Raw genomic sequence first — 19689 nt, forward strand, 5'->3', positions numbered from 1 at the left:
GTGACCTCCTGTGTCTGCCTGAAATGAGCAATAAACGTTGAGGGTGGTGGTCGCCCAGAGAGCAGTGTGAGCAGATGAGCGTGGCTGAAGGTTGGCATGATGTAGGGGAGACAGCTCACCAATTGTCTTTGATGAAGTACACTCTCCTGCACATTTCCTCAGAAATGTCTTCATATGACCCATGCTGTCTTTGTATTCTATGGGGGCTGATAATATCTGGTGCCATGCATTCTCCTTAAATGCTGCCTCTCTCTTCCATTCTGTGCTGCTCCTCTTCCATGACAATGGCACAGAAGGGAATGTCCATAGCTCTGCCGAAGTAGCCCTCACTGTGAGCCAGGGGAAATGCGGAAATCTGCCGCTAGTTTAACGCTGTTAAAAGCATTATTTTGATTATTGGATGTCGTGCAAATTTCATTTTTGTTCTGCACTACTCCAAGTACAGTATACTGCATAATATCTAATATATAAAGTACAAAGTGTATTAAAGCTCCTACTGGATTATATATTCCTCCTTTTTGAAACAGCCTATCTTTTAAACCTGACTCAAAAGTAGTCTCTTGTACAGGTAGTTCTATTATTAATTGACTTGAAAATTGTTGTAAATTGTAGATAAGTTCTACAATTCTGTAACAGCTTGCTCCTCATGTACAAAAAAGATGTTTTCTTTTACTTTAATATGGCAGAAAGGTGGTAAATGAGTAGGAAATTGAGGAACATTTGAGGGGGAGAGACCAAAGGCATAATGAAGAGGTGTGGCATTCGGAGGCTTTTGAAGCCAAGGAGGCAGTGAAGTGGTTCCTAATGTCTCCTTTTAGCTCAGTATCAATTTCCGGCTGATTACCTTCTTGTGAAGCTCCTTGGGACATTTTCCTGCATTAAAGGCGCTATAGAAATGCAAGTTACTGTTATTTTAGAGAGACTGCAGCTGGAACACAATAAGTTTAACCTATTGTACCTCACTTTTGTGAAAATGGATTTAATCTAAAATTGAAAATGTTCTATTTTCACTACTGTCTCTCAATGGAGGAGTTTAGGTATGAATTCTTTTGGCATATGTCTGAATGGATATTGTATGTGATTTATGTGGAAAGTGTTATTTGAAACAAATCCGTTGTGAATTTACTTTGAACTGTCTCTGACTCAATATTGCCATAAAATCCATTATACCAAGTCTGATTTAGATCACAGAAATCATATGAACTACACTAGCATCTAGAAGTGTAATTTCAGCATCGGGCCTGCTCCAACCTTCAATTGGCAATGTCATTGGGGTGTTAGATTGCATGGGGTGCTGTATATATTAACCAGTGACTGCCCCCAGGTAGGACATGCAGGTAACTGGTCCATTTATAATAAAAGTGACTACGACCCCATTGTGCCCACTGTACCGCACACCAGGCAGAGATTCAAAAGTGGTTATTTAATAGTAAAACTGGTACTGTTGCATGTACGCTCCTGTGAAGCACCTTGGGACGTTTAGAATTAATGTTATGCTAGCTCATATCTGGTCATAGCATTATTAGTTCAGAGTGGAGTCTTCTTGCGGGGGGGGGGGGGAGGCGGGGCGGCGGGCGGGGGGGGGGTGGAGGGAGGGCGGGGCGGGTCGGATCATTTTTGTATTTTGATCTTTCCATTTCTTCTGCAAGAAATGAGGGAAGTACTGGATCCTTGAATAATGATGTGAATGCATTAGTATTGTGCAGATGTTATGTACTCTCGAAGTCTAAAGTAACTCTAGTATAGTACGATGTATGATTAGATGGATTTTCTGTCAGTTTGCTGATCTGCAGATTTGATTGATCAATAAGTTGCCTCAGGCATAATAGAGCATGAGCTGGAATTTGAAGTGAACTTGAGGCCATTATTAAAATTAGAAGTGCAGCTTGTGTATCAAGAGTTGAGCCTTACTTTACAAAATGCATAAAGATGGGAAGCCCATCCTACTGAATACAGAATTCTTCACCGCCAGCTGGCTTTCTGTTTTTATGATCCTATAAAACTCTCCCAGCTGGGCTAATGATCATGCTTTTAAAAATAGAACCTTCTGGTGTACTGCTCTTTTATTTGGTGCCCAATGTGAATTGTACTGAATCAAGTTCTGTGGTTTTCACAGGCTGCAGGTGTACCATGAATTGAGGGAGGAATTAGCAAAGGTGAAGAGTCTGGAGGCCATTGCAGAGGTCAACAAAGAACTTAAACGGAAATGTCAGGTATGCAGGAACATGGCAAACCTAAGTGGGGTTGTGCTGTTCAACCCAAACAGAATTTCAAAATTTTAGCTGATCTATGAATATATATTGTAAACCCCTCTGTTGCAGTAAAGCGTTGAAGGTTCATTCAATGGGAAATGTAGATATATACTCTGTAAAACAAATTGCACTATTATATATATATAAGTATATACACAAAAATGCACACACACACGAGACAAGTTAAACATTCTTTTCTTAAAGATGTATAGACCATAATGTTAGGTCATGACATAATATTATGGAGTAAAATTATGCTGGAGCAGCAATAATACAAGCTCAGCTGTAAAGAAAATCTTCCCTCCAAATTCCTTAAAAGGGACAAGTTGGACCAGAACTGTTTTCTAATATAATGCTCTAGCTTTAAGAGCAACGTGGTACTATCTTACAGTGGCGCTGTTTTTGACTGTTGTGAGTTGCCCCATGTGACCAAGTATCATTCCCAAATAAGAATGACTGATTGTACTAATTGCCATTAATCCTGTTAAGGTTAACATGAGGTTGGACAGAGGAGAAGCTGCATTTCAGTTTCATTGTCACACAAGATATTTTGAATAAGTTTGCTGCTTGTGAAAATTCTCAACTGTGTTTATTTTTTAAGTAATATATAATTATATCATGTAGAATAAAAATTGCTTAGCTAGCGCTAAAAGCTATTCTGAAGTGTAGGAGGTATCTGTGAATGCAATGTCACAACAAAGTAAGGACACCTAATGGTTTCACTGGCCTGAGATGGGGAGGAATTTCTAGAGTGTAGGTCCTAGAGAGCTGAAGACATGGTTGTCAGTGTTGGGGTGAAGAAAATGGAGGATGCACAAATCGCCAGAGTCAGAAGATTGTAAAGTTCTTGGGGCAGGGTTGTAAGGCTATAGAGGAGGTTATAGAGATAGGGAGGGGCAAGGCCATGAAGCGATTTGAACACACGGATGAGAATTTTAAATTTGAGACTTTGGGAGACCAGGAGCCGAAGTAGGTCATTGAACACGGGTGATGGGCGAATGGGACTTGGACTGGTTTAAGGGTGGTGGTTGGGAGGCTGTACAGGAGAGCATCGAAATAGTCGAGTCTGGAGGTGATAGAAATGGGGAAAGGGGAGGGGATATGAATAAAAAAGAAAAATTGTCAGAAATAATAAATGAATAGAAATTTCTGAAAATACACTGATCAGTCAGCATCTATAAAGAGAAAAGACATATTAATATTTCAGGTGTAACTCTTCATCAGAAACTGTTCAGGAGAGAAGATGGACAGGAGAGAAAATAGGTCAAGAAAAGTACATAAACTTCAGTCCTTCTGGAGTTTATGAAACTCAAACTATTTTGGATCTGAACAAGGGATAAAGCTACATGCAGTCTTATATTCAGATTAAATAATGTTGGTTCAATGCATATAGTTCAGTGATTCCACAGTACTGGTATCAGAGCCAGGAAAGTGTCAGTCTTGAAAGTTAGAAAGAGGCTGTGAATTAACCAGGTTGGGAGGTGAGCACTTGAACAGAAATGTAGTCCGTTAAAGTGACTGTGTTCCTGTGAGTGATTTTGTCGCTTAGTGCATGGAGGCACTTTCCTATTTGTAAGTGGAGGTGAACTTCACTCAAACAAGAGGAAGATTTTACTTGTAGTAAGTTATCTATCAGTAAGAAGATAGTTTTGGCTTGCTTAATAAGCAAAGACGTGCAGCATTTGTGCTAATTTTCTTGCATTATGCTATGCAAAGATGAGTATAAGGCAAACTTTATTGTTTATAACTGTTTCCTGATTCCTGGTAGGATGAAATATCTAATTGGAAGGAAGAGGAGGCTAGAGAAAACCATTTGCCTCTCCCTCACTGGATTTGTCAGCCATATGTCCGACCAGGGTAAGGGAGATGTTTTAATATGTATTAGAGTATTGCATAAACACAACATTGCCGTGTCCAGTAGGCACAGGCAGGATGAGAAGCTTCACTGTGTATTTAGAGCATTACACCGCTATTCAAATTCAGATTTCTCATTCTTAGGCTCCTCTTTCTAAAAGCCAATCTGTGTTAAGGAGACATTCACCTTCTTTATTGGAAAATGATACATCAGTGGCATACTCACTGAAAAAGGGGCCAACATTTAAAGCTGAAATGATGCAGTCTCATTTTGACTAAATGGTAGTGGAGCTGTTGGCGGGGGGGGGGGGGCGGGTGGAGGGGAGGTGAGAACAGAGAGAGATGGGATAATTTTAGCTTTTGATGACTCGTGTAAAATGTGCGATATCACACTGGCTCTCCGTTGTACACTTGCCTGATTTTTCCTTTCCATTGAAGTCAGTACAAAGGAAAATAGGGCGAGGGATGCAAAGGCGGTCAAACTGAGGTCGCCCGTTTTACCCTATCACCAAAGTTAAAATTATCCCCATACTGATACCTCTCCTAAATGACAAGTGACTGGCTTTTAGAAAGAGGTGCCTGAGAATGAGAACTCTGTATGGCTGCCTCAGCAACAGTTGATTAGGGGAGGGATGGAAATCTTGGCAAAATAGTTGAAGAAATCTTTAATTGCTGAATGCAGTGTGAAGCTTGGAACATGGGACAACATTTGGCTGGAACTGGACACCATGAGAAGATTCAATTATCTTTTTTTCAATGTTAGTGATTAAATGATCCCTCGGAGCAGAATCAGCACTAAAATTTTGGTCATAATTAATTGTCCCATTCTAAATGATTTACAGCAAGGGAAATTAGAATCTTACTTTGCTCAACTTATTAAAATACTGATGGGAACAACAGTATAGTAGATAAAACAAAAGCAAAATACTGCAGAAGCTGGAAATAATAATAGATGACGTCTACATTCTGTGATTTACGTATTTCCTAATCTTACACAGTTGAAGATAATAGCACAGCTTAATGTGGTAAGCCATTGAAGTGAGTCATTTAATTATCAAATAATATAAGTAGAACAGGTACAGCAATAAGTAATGCACACACGAAATGCCAATCTCGGCTTCCCTCACCCCTCAATGCCAGTCCTACCCGAGTGCCGCTACTAATTGAAATGTTTCCGGTCGTGGCATATACCTCTAGCATGCAGAGTTTGAATCCACTTCCATTAGTGGCAGGGGTGCCGTTTTAAGGGCGAGAGACTCATTTTGCACTGATTTTTGGCAGTAAACAGTTACACATGGATCAGACACAAAAATGCTGATGGCTGCTATGTATTATTCATTAAATGGTGAGTTTTGAATCTCTGACTGTTGAGAGGAGGGAAGAAGCACTCAGGGTAATTTTAATTGTTGATGCTGTAAACGGGGTGATGTTGGATCGCCTGTCCGTTGTACACCTCTCCTGATTTTCGTTTCCATTGATGGGGTTTTGTAATGACCTCCCCTCTCCTCTCCAACACAGGCCCAGCATTTAGTCGCTGGAGAATCGTGGCCTTGGCTCAGTGGGTGCCTTGGTGCTGTCTTTGAGCTGCTTCTGCTCCTTTATGGTGTGGCAGCTGCTTTCCCTCTGCAGCATTGTCAGGACTCGCCTGTAAGCATTGGTGGGCAGCGGGAATCCTGCTGGAAGCCCACTGTGTATTGCAAATGACTCCTGACCCAGGGAAACTTGAAGGTACAGTAGCATAGTGGTTATGTTGCTGGATTAGAAATCCAGAGGCCTGGACGAATGATCCAGAGACATGAGTTCAAATCCCACCACGGCAGCCGGGGAATTTAAATTCAGTTAATTAAATAAATCTGGAATAAAAAGCTAGTGGGATTACAGAGACGTGGCTCCAGGATGATCAGGGCTGGGAACTCAACATCCATGGGTATTCAACATTCAGGAAGGATAGAATAAAAGGAAAAGGAGGTGGGGTAGCATTGCTGGTTAAAGAGGAGATTAATGCAATAGTTAGGAAGGACATTAGCTTGGATGATGTGGAATCTATATGGGTAGAGCTGCAGAACACCAAAGGGCAAAAAACGTTAGTGGGAGTTGTGTACAGACCTCCAAACAGTAGCAGTGATGTTGGGGAGGGCATCAAACAGGAAATTAGGGGTGCATGCAATAAAGGTGCAGCAGTTATCATGGGTGACTTTAATATGCATATAGATTGGGCTAACCAAACTGGAAGCAATACGGTGGAGGAGGATTTCCTAGAGTGCATAAGGGATGGTTTTCTAGACCAATATGTCGAGGAACCAAATAGGGGGGAGGCCATCTTAGACTGGGTGTTGTGTAATGAGAGAGGATTAATTAGCAATCTCGTTGTGCGAGGCCCCTTGGGTAAGAGTGACCATAATATGGTGGAATTCTACATTAGGATGGAGAATGAAACAGTTAATTCCGAGACCATGGTCCAGAACTTAAAGAAGGGTAACTTTGAAGGTATGAGGCGTGAATTGGCTAGGATAGATTGGTGAATGATACTTAAGGGGTTGACTGTGGATGGGCAATGGCAGACATTTAGAAACCGCATGGATGAACTACAACAATTGTACATCCCTGTCTGGCGTAATTTGTGAAAGGGAAATCATGCTTGACAAATCTTCTGGAATTTTTTGAGGATGTTTCCAGTAGAGTGGACAAGGGAGAACCAGTTGATGTGGTGTATTTGGACTTTCAGAAGGCTTTCGACAAGGTCCCACACAAGAGATTAATGTGCAAAGTTAAAGCACATGGGATTGGGGGTAGTGTGCTGACGTGGATTGAGAACTGGTTGTCAGACAGGAAGCAAAGAGTAGGAGTAAATGGGTACTTTTCAGAATGGCAGGCAGTGACTAGTGGGGTACCGCAAGATTATGTGCTGGGCCCCCAGCTGTTTACATTGTACATTAATGATTTAGACGAGGGGATTAAATGTAGTATCTCCAAATTTGCGGATGACACTAAGTTGGGTGGCAGTGTGAGCTGCGAGGAGGATGCTATGAGGCTGCAGAGCGACTTGGATAGGTTAGGTGAGTGGGCAAATGCATGGCAGATGAAGTATAATGTGGATAAATGTGAGGTTATCCACTTTGGTGGTAAAAACAGAGACAGACTATTATCTGAATGGTGACAGATTAGGAAAAGGGGAGGTGCAGCGAGACCTGGGTGTCATGGTACATCAGTCATTGAAGGTTGGCATGCAGGTACAGCAGGCGGTGAAGAAAGCAAATGGCATGTTGGCCTTCATAGCGAGGGGATTTGAGTACAGGGGCAGGGAGGTGTTACTACAGTTGTACAGGGCCTTGGTGAGGCCACACCTGGAGTATTGTGTACAGTTTTTGTCTCCTAACTTGAGGAAGGACATTCTTGCTATTGAGGGAGTGCAGCGAAGGTTCACCAGACTGATTCCCGGGATGGCGGGACTGACATATCAAGAAAGACTGGATCAACTGGGTTTGTATTCACTGGAGTTCAGAAGAATGAGAGGGGATCTCATAGAAACGTTTAAAATTCTAATGGCTTTAGACAGGTTAGATGCAGGAAGAATGTTCCCAATGTTGGGGAAGTCCAGAACCAGGGGTCACAATCTAAGGATAAGGGGTAAGCCATTTAGGACCGAGATGAGGAAAAACTTCTTCACCCAGAGAGTGGTGAACCTGTGGAATTCTCTACCACAGAAAGTTGTTGAGGCCAATTCACTAAATATATTCAAAAAGGAGTTAGATGTAGTCCTTATTACTACTGGTGGGATCAAGGGGTATGGCGAGAAAGCAGGAATGGGGTACTGAAGTTGCATGTTCAGCCATTAACTCATTGAATGGCGGTGCAGGCTCAAAGGGCCGAATGGCCTACTCCTGCACCTATTTTCTATGTTTCTATGTTTCTATCAGTAATAGTGACCATGAAACTACCGAATTGTCATAAAAACCCATCTGGTTCATTAATGTCCTTTAGGGAAGGAAATCTGCCATCCTTACCCGGCCTGGCCTATATGTGACTCCAGACCCACAGCAATGTGATTGGCCATTTCAGGGGGCAGTTAAGAATCATTCAGTTGTATTCAAGATGGCGGCTCACCACCACCTTCTCAAGGGCAATTAATGATGGGAAATAAATGCTGGCCTAGCCAGCAATGCCCACATCCCGTGAATGAATTTTTTAAAATGGGCCGGGGTTGCAGCAGATTCAGAGGGATGTGCGGAAGTCCAGCAACACTGGAACAGTCCCCTCTCCCACAAATCTGCCGTCATCACCCCTCTCAAAAAAAACAACAACCCCCTCCGTCCTTGCAAACTATCGTCCCATCTCCAACTTCCCTTTCCTCTCAAGACCTTGAATGTGTTGGAACCTCCCAACTTCGTGCCCATCTTTCCCGCAGCTCCATGGTTGATTCCCTCCAATCAGGTTTCCGCCCCTGCGACAGTACTGAAACAGCTCTCATCAAAGTCACAAACAACATCCTTTGTGACTGTGACAAAGGTAAACTATCCCTCCTCATCCTTCTTGACTTGTCTGCAGCCTTTGACACGGTTGACCACTCCATCCTCCTCCAATGCCTCTCCACCGCCATCCAGCTGGGTGGGACTGCACTCGCCTGGTTCCATTTTTATCTGTCTAATCATAGCCAGAGAATCACCTGTAATGGTTTCTCGTCCTGCTTCCACATCATTACCCCTGGTGTCCCCCAAGGATCTATCCTTTGCCCCCTCCTATTTCTCATCTACATGTTGCCCCTTGGCGACATCATCCGAAAACACGGCGTCAGTTTCCACGTGTATGCTGATGACACCCAGCTCTACCTCACCACTTCTCTCAACCCCTCCACGGTCTCTAAATTGTCAGACTGCTTTGTTCCCTAACCACCGGCTCCATTCCTCTCTCTACTCTGCCATCTTGAGCATCCCTGATTATAATCACTCAACCATTATGATCTGTTGCCTAGGCCCGAAGCTCTGGAATTCCCTGTCTCAACTTCTCCATCTCTCTACCTCTCTTTCCTCTTAAAGGGAGTTAGATGTGCTCCTAAAGGGATCAAGGGGTATGGAGCAAAGCAGGAATGGGGTACTGAAGTTGCATGATCAGCCATGATCATATTGAACGGTGGTGCAGGCTCGAAGGGCCGAATGGCCTACTCCTACACCTATTTTCTATGTTTTTATGTTTAAGAAGGTCCTTAAAACCTATCTCTTTGACCAAGCTTTTGGTCACCTGCCCTAACTTATCTTTGTATGGCACAGTGTCAAATTTATTTGTCTTATAATAGTCCTATGAAGTGCCTTAGGATGTTTTACTGCATTAAAGGTGCTATATTAATACAAGTTGTTGGTTTATCAATTTTTAAAATGAGAAAGTGACATTTTTTCATTTCCAATTTTTTTTAATATGCAGTTGCAATTGTACTTCAGTATAGAATTGCAACACCAATAGTAATTTGTAGTGTTCTGTCAGTTTGCTACAGTGCAGTGTGAGTAACTTATGCCTACAGTAAATATTGTTATTAAATCCATTAAATTCACCGTTGCTATTCTATGTCACTCAAAATGGTATTGGACAATGAAGTCAGAGCTTAATAATCACTTGTCGTGCCCCTAGTCAACAGGAAAATGAATGCAAGATACGGGAATCTCTTTTGACAATTACCTTGAGTATGATATTTCAGGTGAAGTGGTCCCATTGGTTTTTACCCACTCTATTTGATAAATACAGTATACAGTGTCCAGTGTGTTTGAACAAGATGTTATTTTCTTCAGAGCATTCAGAACCAGGGGTCACAGTCTAAGGATAAGTGGTAAGCCATTTGGGACCGAGATGAGGCGAAACCTCTTCACTCAGAGAGTTGTTAACCTGTGGCATTCTCTACCGCAGAGAGTTGTTGCTGCCAGTTCGTTAGATATGGCCCTTACGGCTAAAGGGATCAAGGGGTATGGAAAGAAAGCAGAAAAAGGGTACTGAGGTTAATGATCAGCCATGATCTTATTGAATGGTGGTGCAGGCTTGAAGGGCCGAATGGCCTACTCCACCTATTTTCTATGTTTCTATGGTTCAAGAATTCCTGGATTAACATGGACTTTAATGTGTTAGTTTGAATTATTCTTTACCAACAAATATTTGAGTAATTAAATCATACAGTGGAATCAACAAGTTTTCAGTTCTTGCACACTGCAAAGACTCATAAATTCTAACACATAATTTAAAACTGATTTCTTCTTGCTGCTCTGTACACAATATATTTATATTAGTCAATATTATGAATATATTTCTTGCAAAAGATTTAGGTGTATAATTAAAGGATGTTGCTGAGTTGGAAATCTATTGCTATTCTAAATCAGAGTATTGATCTATAATCAAATTTTCACCAGAGTTCTTAGTTCCACTTCTTACAACAGCCGGCCTTGTGGTCTCTGAGTACTGAACTATGGGCAGTTTGTGTTATTGGCTCACACCCACAAGACATTGAGTGGAAGCTGCCCCAATATAATTTCACATATGACACTTGGAGCTGAGGACAGAGGATTTTTGAGCATAATGGTCAGGGCTTAATTTGAAAGGTCAGTGCACTTCATTACCCAGTCTTCCTAAACCCCCATGTTTGTTGCATGTTCTTGTTAACAACAAGCAAGTTTGCTACTAATTTGATCAGCTTGGTGTTAGCCTTTGCTCAATGGTACTACTTTTGAGTCAGAAAGTTGTTGATTCAAGCCCCATTCCAGAGACAGAGTAATATCTCAAAAGAATTTAGGGAAACCTCTGTCAATACTTTATGGAAATCTTGAGCCAAAGATAATGGGAACATTTTTATCCAGCCGAAGTTGTCATTGACAAGGCGGTACTGGCTTCAAAATGTGGTCAGTAGACTTACTGCCCCCATTTACGGCCTTGGCCGCCGTCACTTTTAAAGGGGCATTTCGTTGGGCGGCTGGAGCACCTGCTGTTTCGGGTGGTAGGCCCCTGTTACAATGCAAATCTGGGTCCTATTTTAGGAGACACGTGGGCGAAGGCTACATGTCCTGGAATTGAACAGTTTAACCAGCGGCCCTTGAAGAGACTGCTGCTGGCCACTCCAAAAACAGCCCCAAAACATTGTCCTCCTGGTTCCACAAATATACTGCAGGCTGCTGCCATCCTGGTTTTGCTTGCTCTGCTTTGCCACAGATTGTCTGTAGCTTTCTGTGATGGGTGGCCAACCTGCAATAATGCCAGTTCTAAGCTCTGGCAGTAAGTTTAAAAATTGTCCCACAGAATGCAAGCAGCACTCTTAAATTAGTGTGCATTTTTTGGGCTCTGAAATTGAACACTATAATTGAGTAATGATTGCGGCAATCCTGATTTGTTGGAAGTAGTTTAGTTTAAAAAAAAATGAAGAAAAGTAAGGTTAAATTTAATTTTCTATATTAATAAAGCTTTGAAAGAGAAGGCTCATAATTATAATGTATGTTTTTTTTAAGCATGATGTTGCTGTTGTTTTGAAGTTGATTTTTCCAAGAATGTTCCTCTAACTATTTTATACTGAGAATTATGCTGCACCTAATGGCTCCAAACTAATTTTTCAATCATTGCTGTTTTCATTATTGTGACTCACTTCACTTCACTGAATCCATTGGTGACCTATCTCCGTAATTAGTGTCTGAGAGATATAAAGGAGAAGGGAATATAGTAGGACAATTACTTTATATTTCAAAAAAAATAAATGAAGTATGTAATGAAAAATAAAGTCAGCCAGCCAAGTTAGTAATCTTAAAAAGATTTCTGGAAGAGAAAAAATGGTTGCAGAGAGCCACATAGCAGCTAGAAGCTATATTGAGCGTTGTGATGCATGGTAAGTGGTCAATTGGGAGGAAAACTTCTGCAACTAGTTTTGTTTTTTTATATGTATAAAATGGGACTGAAATTCCATGGTGGTTCCACTGGTTTCCCAGTGTCAGCTGTTTATGCAGTTTCTCTCAGCATTCTGCTAGTCTTCTGGTGGCGGTATGGTGGGAGATTGATGGAATCGCAACCCCAAATTTCCAGGAACAAATGCTAAATGAACATTGCAATGCTCAGAAACCATCAGCTTATCTGAAAATGCTCAAGTACATACACAACTAATGGTGAAACATTGATGAATTGCTTCCAAGTGCTGCGGCTGATTGGTTGATACTAGTAACTTCCAGTCCCGGTGGAAAGAAAAGCTGATTTTTCTTGTAAATCACTGACAAGCTGACAGCAGTATTGGTTCATTTATTTGCTTTGGCTTTTTCTTGTTTGAGACTAGACTAAAGGCAATTTTTATCATATATTTGCTGGCATTTAAAACTGGGGAAATAGTGGATGGAACATAAAATGTGTGTTCCTCCCGCCCACTCACCGGTTCTTTTACAACTGGCCCGACTTTCCACGGGACATTAATCTTGTTGGCCGGAACTCCCATCTGATACGGGCGAGATATCAGAGTCACATTGATATCCGGTTCAAGTGAAGTCATAATGAAACCAATTCCATTTTCTAATCTTACTGCCTGACTACAGCCAATTCCTGCTCCTGTTCCTGTTCGCAAACCATGGGCAGCACAAGTCCTGAGGTGGCCATTTCAGATTCTATTGAAAAAATCCTTTGTTGCTCTCGGGTAAAGCTGTATAGAGTTTTTGGAGATATTTTACTTGAAGTGAATTCTGGGATTTTTTTTTACGTTAAAAGGAACTGAAAGTGTTCATAGCCCCGAAGGTAGGTTTTGAAGTGTTAGGTTCTGGTATTGCAGTTGTTTCTTGATCGGGGTCCTTCTAGGAATTCAACTCTTGGAAGAGGATGGATCAAATTGTTGCAGCTAGAGGGAGAGCAAACTGTAGGAGGTACGCTTGGAAGAATTCTTACCCTCTCAACAGGGTTTATAGGCCCAGAACAATGTACCTGCGGTTCTCTGAGGAGCATTCCAGAAGAAAGCCTCAGTTCTCTAGGGTGGCGGTGACAGAGTTGTCTTATACCCTGCAAGAAGACCTGCAGCTAACAGCTGCAGCTAACACAGCATTGAGTGCTGCAGTCAAGGTCACTGCAGCTCTGAACTTCTTTGCCTCTGGCTCCTTCCAAGCTGCCAGATTGGATGTCCGCAACATTAGTTAGTCTACCATCCAAGCTTGTATTAAACAGGCGACTGATGCTAACACATTCGTTGTTTTCTCCACGGACACCCAGAAGTAGCAGGATAGGGCTCTGGTGTTTGCAGAGTTTCAGGATCCCCCTCTCTCCATTCCCAAGTCCCGTATGTCATCAGTTGCACCCATGTCACCCTCTGGCTCCTTCAAGCAGTGTGATTGCTTTCATGAAGGGAAATCGTGCTTGACAAACCTTCTAGAATTTTTTGAGGATGTAACTAGTAGAGTGGATAAGGGAGAACCAGTGGATGTGATATATTTGGACTTTCAAAAGGCTTTTGACAAGGTCCCACACAAGAGATTAGTGTGCAAAATTAAGGCACATGGTATTGGGGGTAATGTATTGACGTGGATAGAGAACTGGTTGGCAGACAGGAAGCAAAGAGTGGGAATAAACGGGTCCTTTTCAGAATGGCAGGCAGTGACTAGTGGGGTACTGCACGGTTCAGTGCTGGGAATATATATATTAATGATTTAGATGAAGGAATTGAATGTAATATCTCCAAGTTTGCAGATGACACTAAGCTGGGTGGCAGGGTGAGCTGTGAGGAGGATGCCAAGAGGCTGCAGGGTGACTTGGACAGGTTAGGTGAGTGGGCAAATGCATGGCAGATGCAGTATAATGTGGATAAATGTGAGGTTATTCACTTTGGTGGCAAAAACAGGAAGGCAGTTATTATCTGAATGATGACAGATTAGTAAAAGGGGAGGTGCAACGAGACCTGGGTGTCATGGTACATCAGTCATTGAAAGTAGGCATGCAGGTACAGCAGGCAGTCAGTAAAGAAATAAATGGCATGTTGGCTTTCATAGTGAGAGGATTTGAGTATAGGAGCAGGGAGGTCTTACTGCAGTTGTACAGGGCCTTGGTGACACCGCACTTTGAGTATTATGTGCAGTTTTGGTCTCCTAATCTGAGGAAGGACATTCTTGCTATTGAGGGAGTGCAGCGAAGGTTCACCGGACTGATTCTTGGGATGGCAAGACTGACATATGAAGAAAGACTGGATCGACTAGGCTTATATTCACTGGAATTAAGAAGAATGAGAGGGGACCTCATCGAAGCATATAAAATTCTGACAGGATTGGACAGGTTAGATGCAGGAGAATGTTCCCGATGTTGTGGAAGTCCAGAACCAGAAGTCACCGTCTAAGGATAAGGAGTAAGCCATCTAGGACCGAGATGAGGCGAAACTTTTTCACCCAGAGAATTGTGAACCTATGGAAGTCTCTACCACAGAAAGTTGTTGAGTCCAGTTCGTTGGATATATTCAAAATGGAGTTAGATGTGGCCCTTATGGCTAAAGGGATCAGGGGGTATGGAGAGAAGGCAGGAGTGGGGTACTGAAGTTGCATGATCAGCCATGATCATATTGAATGGTGGTGCAGGCTCGAAGGGCCGAAGTGCCTGCTCCTGCACTTATTTTCTATGTTTCTCTGTCTATGTTTCAATGAATGTGAAACTGATGTGTGATAAGAACGTAAGAAATAGAAGCAGGAGTAGGCCATACGGCCCCTCGAGCCTGCTCCGCCATTTAATACGATCATGGCTGATCTTATCATGGACTCGGGTCCACTTCCCTGCCTGCTCCCCATTATCCTTTATTCCTTTATTGGTTAAGAAACTGTCTATTTCTGTCTTAAATTTATTCAATGACCAGCTTCCACAGCTCTCAGAGGCAGCGAATTCCACAGATTTACAACCCTCTGAGAGAAGAAATTTCTCCTCACTTCAGTTTTAAACGGGCGGTCCCTTATTCTAAGATCATGCCCTCCAGTTCTAGTCTCCCCCATCAGTAGAAACATCCTTTCTGCATCCACCTTGTCAAGCCCTCTCATAATCTTATACGTTTCAATAAGATCACCTCTCATTCTTCTGAATTCCAATGAGTAGAGGCCCAACCTACTCAACCTTTCCTCATAAGTCAACCCCCTCATCTCCGGAATCAATCTAGTGAACCTTCTCTGAACTGCCTCCAAAGCACGTATACCCTTTCTTAAATATGACCAATGTTGCATCATGTCTGCTGCATCATGTCTGTGTCTGCTTTCTTGGCAGTAGCCATGATGCTTTTGTGTATTCGTGTTGTGCCAATCGTCCATACTTCCACTATTTTCCCTAGCACAGCAAGTTAAAGGCTGGCTACTTGGGAACAAGAGCTATGCCCTGCACACTTGACTTAATGACTCCTCTTAACCAGTGAAACTCTTCTACAGTGAGAAGCACGGGTCCACTAAAGCCATCATCAGAAACCATTGGCGTCCTCAACCAACATTTCAGATGCCTGAACAGGTCTTTTGGCTTCCTGAAATACAGCTCTGAAAGTGTGTGCTGTATGATTGTATAACGGCACTGCACTGGGGACACCAGATGGAGCTACCGTTGGAGGAGGACCTTCAGTCTGCTGAGAGAGCGAGGACAGTGATGACACAGAGGATGGCGAGGAAGCGGAAGGGTCCAACAGGTCCATTGCTGTCGGCAGCAGCTCATTGAAGAGAACTTCAAGCGAACAATTCAAGCTGCCTTGATTAACAGTCATGTTTAACAAAAATCCTTCAATCAGCATCATCCTGAACCTTCTTTGAATTGCCTCCAAAGCAAGTATATCCTTTCGTAAATATGGAACTCAAAACTGCACGCAGTATTCCAGGTGTGGCCTCACCAATACCCTGTATAGTTGTAGCAAGGCTTCCCTGCTTTTATACTCTATCCCCTTTGCAATAAAGGCCAAGAAACCATTGGCCTTCCTGATCACTTGCTGTACCTGCATACTATCCTTTTGTGTTTCATGCACAAGTACCCCCAGGTCCCGCTGTACTGCAACACTTTGCAATCTTTCTCCATTTAAATAATAACTTGCTCTTTGATTTTTTTTCTGCCAAAGTGCATGATCTCACACTTTCCAACATTATACTCCATCTGCCAAATTTTTGCCCACTCACTTAGCCTGTCTATGTCCTTTTGCAGATTGTTTGTGTCCTCCTCACACATTGCTTTTCCTCCCATCTTTGTATCGCATCTGCCAGGACAGTCTGATTCATTTTGCTCTCTAGCACCAGGGTGGATATTGGTTCTGGGGGTCGCAAGGATATGGAAATGCTGCCATCATGAGACTGGACTGTGCCTCCGCACACCTAGGGGATAATTTTAACAATGAAAAGTAGTCTTTCTCCCAGTTGGAGGAGATACTTGAATCTATGGCCCCAGATTATCATCTCAGAGATGTTATTACTGGAGTGAAACATATATAATTCTGAAGTTACTTGACAGGGTAGATGCTGGGAGGATATTTCCCCTGGCTGGGGAGTTTGCAATAAGGTGTTACAGTCTCAGAATAAGGGGTCGACCATTCAAGACTGAGATGAGAAATTTATTCACTTAACAGGTTGTGATTCTTTGCACTTCTCTAACCCAAAGAACTGTTGATGCTCAAATCGTTGAGTATATTCAAGACGGGGATCGATAGATTTTTGGATACTAGGGGAAATCAAGGGATATGCGGGAAGGTGGAGTTAAGGTAGAAGATCCACCATGATTTTATTGAATGGCGGAGCAGGCTCGAAGGGCCGAATGGCCTTCTGTTCCTAAGTTCTTATGTTCTTGTGTATGAGACACTAAGTGGAATCTTACTGTGGCATTCTTGAAGAGATCATTAAATTTCTTTTGGCATTGGAGAAAATGTTGATGGCATTCATGTGGTGTGCCACCTCTCTCACCATGCCCATTCACCAATTCGCAGTAGCATCCATTGACAATCTGTAGGGAAGAGCATCTCCTGCCTATTGTGTACTTGCTTCAGTAGCATCTCTACACCTCCATCTGAAAACCTTGTACCCTGCTGGAACTCTACTTGCCCACAGACATCTTCCTCCAGCTTCATCATGTTGCTTCCCTGTTTTGGCCAGAAAAAAAGCACCTCCCCTTTAAGTTGCTGCAGATTCTTTAAGTGCCCCATTTTCCACATACTGATTTGCGAGCTGCATATGGGGAGCACATTATTAGCTAGCAGCTTACCCCTACTATAAAAATGATGGGTGACCTGGAAACTAGGATGGTTCCCCACTTGCTATCACCCTGACCCCCACCCCACCACCCCACCCCCCCACCCACCAACCTGCTTCCCCCTAGGAGACAAAAACTCTCCCCCGTTTAGTTTTCAATACTTTGTGATGTACTATATAACTTCATTATTGTAAGGGACAGTCACCTTGACATCCATGTAGAACAGATCCATGATGAAGAGGAACTTTAACAGTCTGTCCCAGCAAATGATCCCCTGGCATTGGCAAGACAGGCTTGTAACAACCTCATTGACTATCACGTCAGCTAACTGAAGTTCTGTTACAAGTGACCTCAGTTCATCCTATTTTATTTCATGGCTCTCCTACAATATAATCCTGCCAATGAACCAATCCAAGATAGATTTAACTGAAATTATTGTGATTAATATTTTCACAAATTTTAACAATGAAACACGTGCACAAACTTAAATGAAAACTTGTTTATATCAGTGAAGATTGGTTTGAGCTTCTGCCATTGTTTTGTCTGTGAAACCCTTGCAGTTCTCAGAGTGCTGATTTGGATTCTCTCTGGTGGGTTTGTACTTCAAGGTTTGCTTTATCTGTGTTGTTCCCCAGTCTTTCACTGATAATATCATATACTGAATCTGAGTTATTATAGTTGTAATTATTTGCACAACCTCTAGCCTTCTCCAGTAAAATGAATCATTTGAACAAGAAGCCAGCAACATTATTTTGGCAATAAGATCGAAACTATAGAGGTCGATTTTAACCCCCAGTGTGTTTCTGGCTGATACGGAGAAGGAAAATTGCCAAATGCACTCGCAGGTTTATGTTTTGAGGTCCAGGGCCTCATCTGCATGCAGCTGTTTAGCTTTCCACCCAAAGTGGGCGGGAGACAGCAGGCGGCCGACGGGCTGGAGAGACCGCTGACCAACGCCAAAGAAAGACTCGGCAGCAAGTGGGTAAGTCGCGGGAAGGGGCTTTAGGGAGAATCTCGTGGGAGGGAAGCAAGGCCACTTTGGCTCCTCCTGGCCCCACAAAGGAAAGATTTCCACTTGCCTTGACTAGACTTGACTGTTTCTGGCTGGCCTCCCACATTCTACCCTAGGTAAACTAGAGGTCATCCAAAACTCGGCCGCCCGTGTCCTAACTCGCACCAAGTCCCACTCGCCCATCACCCCTGTGCTCGCTGACCTACATTGGCTCCCAGTTAAGCAACGCCTCGATTTTTCAAAATTCCCATCCTTATTTTAAATCCCTTCATGGCCTCGCCCCTCCCTATCTCTGTAATCTCCAGCCCCCTCCACCCCCCCCCCCCCCCCACTTTTCCGGAGATGTCTGCGCTCCTCTAATTCTGCCCTCTTGAGCACCCTTGATTATAATCGCTCAATCATTGGTGGCCGTGCCTCCTGTTGCCTCCTGTCCCCAAGCCCTGAAACTCCCTGCCTAAACCTCTCCGCCTCTCTACCTCTCTTTCCTTCTTCAAGACGCTCCTTAAAACATACCTCTTTGACCAAGCTTTTGGTCTCCTGTGCTAATTTCTACTTATGTGGCTCAGTGTCCACTACTCATGTGAAATCCAGACCAGCGCTATCCCACTTTGTTCCTGTGCCTCTGTTTCACAAACCTACGCTAAACCCGGCGTCGTTTAATGCCGGCCTCAATCTAAAATGAGTCTTGTGAAGCGCCTTGGGACATTTCATTACATTAAAGGCGCTATATAAATGCAAGTTGTTGTTGCCTTGGAGGGCCTCTTCGTCCTCCCAACAATTGCCAGCTCCCCCTCTCCTGGCAGGAAACTGCAGCGATTTCCCCACTCGGGCCTTGGTTAAAATGCAATCCGGTCCTATTGACTAATCCCTGATGCGGATATATACGAGGTTCCTACATGCGTCTGTTGGGCACATCAGCCACCTAACTGTAGTGAGCAGTTAAAATTATGACAGCGGAAACTGGGCAGTAAGATTGAATGTTTTATTTTAAAGACCCCACAGTCTTGTTCCTACCAGGTAGGATGGGTTAAAATTCCCCCCAGCGTTGGATTCAGAATTTGAGCATAATTTTAGAGGAATCTTTTATTTGTTGAAATTTGTAAAATATTCTGGAATCATGCAAGTTTAATGTCAGTTTTTATTATGGTGAATATTTTTTTATTATGGGGATTATTGTTTATCTTGGGACCCTTATTTGACTTCAATATTGATGTATTTCTTTGCAGGTTTTCTTAATATATTTAAGATTCTCAGTATGAGACCATATAAAAGGATATAATGAGCTTATTAAAGCACAGCAAACGATATTTTTCATTTGATTGTGTGACAAGTTTGAGAGAATTTGTATACCCTCTTTCTACATATCTTAAATAAGTGAGAAGCGGGAGCTCTGATTGAAAGAGATGGGGAATG

General features: G+C 42.7%; 1 protein-coding gene across 2 annotated transcripts in view; it reads left to right on the plus strand.

Moving 5' to 3' along the window:
* The window catches only part of dus1l (dihydrouridine synthase 1-like (S. cerevisiae)), a 79476-nt gene that overhangs the window by 33487 nt on the left and 26300 nt on the right, over positions 1 to 19689 (plus strand). For both annotated transcript variants that reach the window (XM_070857667.1, XM_070857668.1), the window contains exons 9-10: positions 2117 to 2213; positions 4021 to 4109. In XM_070857667.1, the coding sequence (XP_070713768.1) occupies positions 2117 to 2213; positions 4021 to 4109 (186 nt within the window). The remainder of the gene's footprint in view (positions 1 to 2116; positions 2214 to 4020; positions 4110 to 19689) is intronic.

The sequence above is a fragment of the Pristiophorus japonicus genome, chromosome 16, assembly GCF_044704955.1.
Source record: "Pristiophorus japonicus isolate sPriJap1 chromosome 16, sPriJap1.hap1, whole genome shotgun sequence".
Lineage (NCBI taxonomy): Eukaryota > Metazoa > Chordata > Chondrichthyes > Pristiophoridae > Pristiophorus > Pristiophorus japonicus.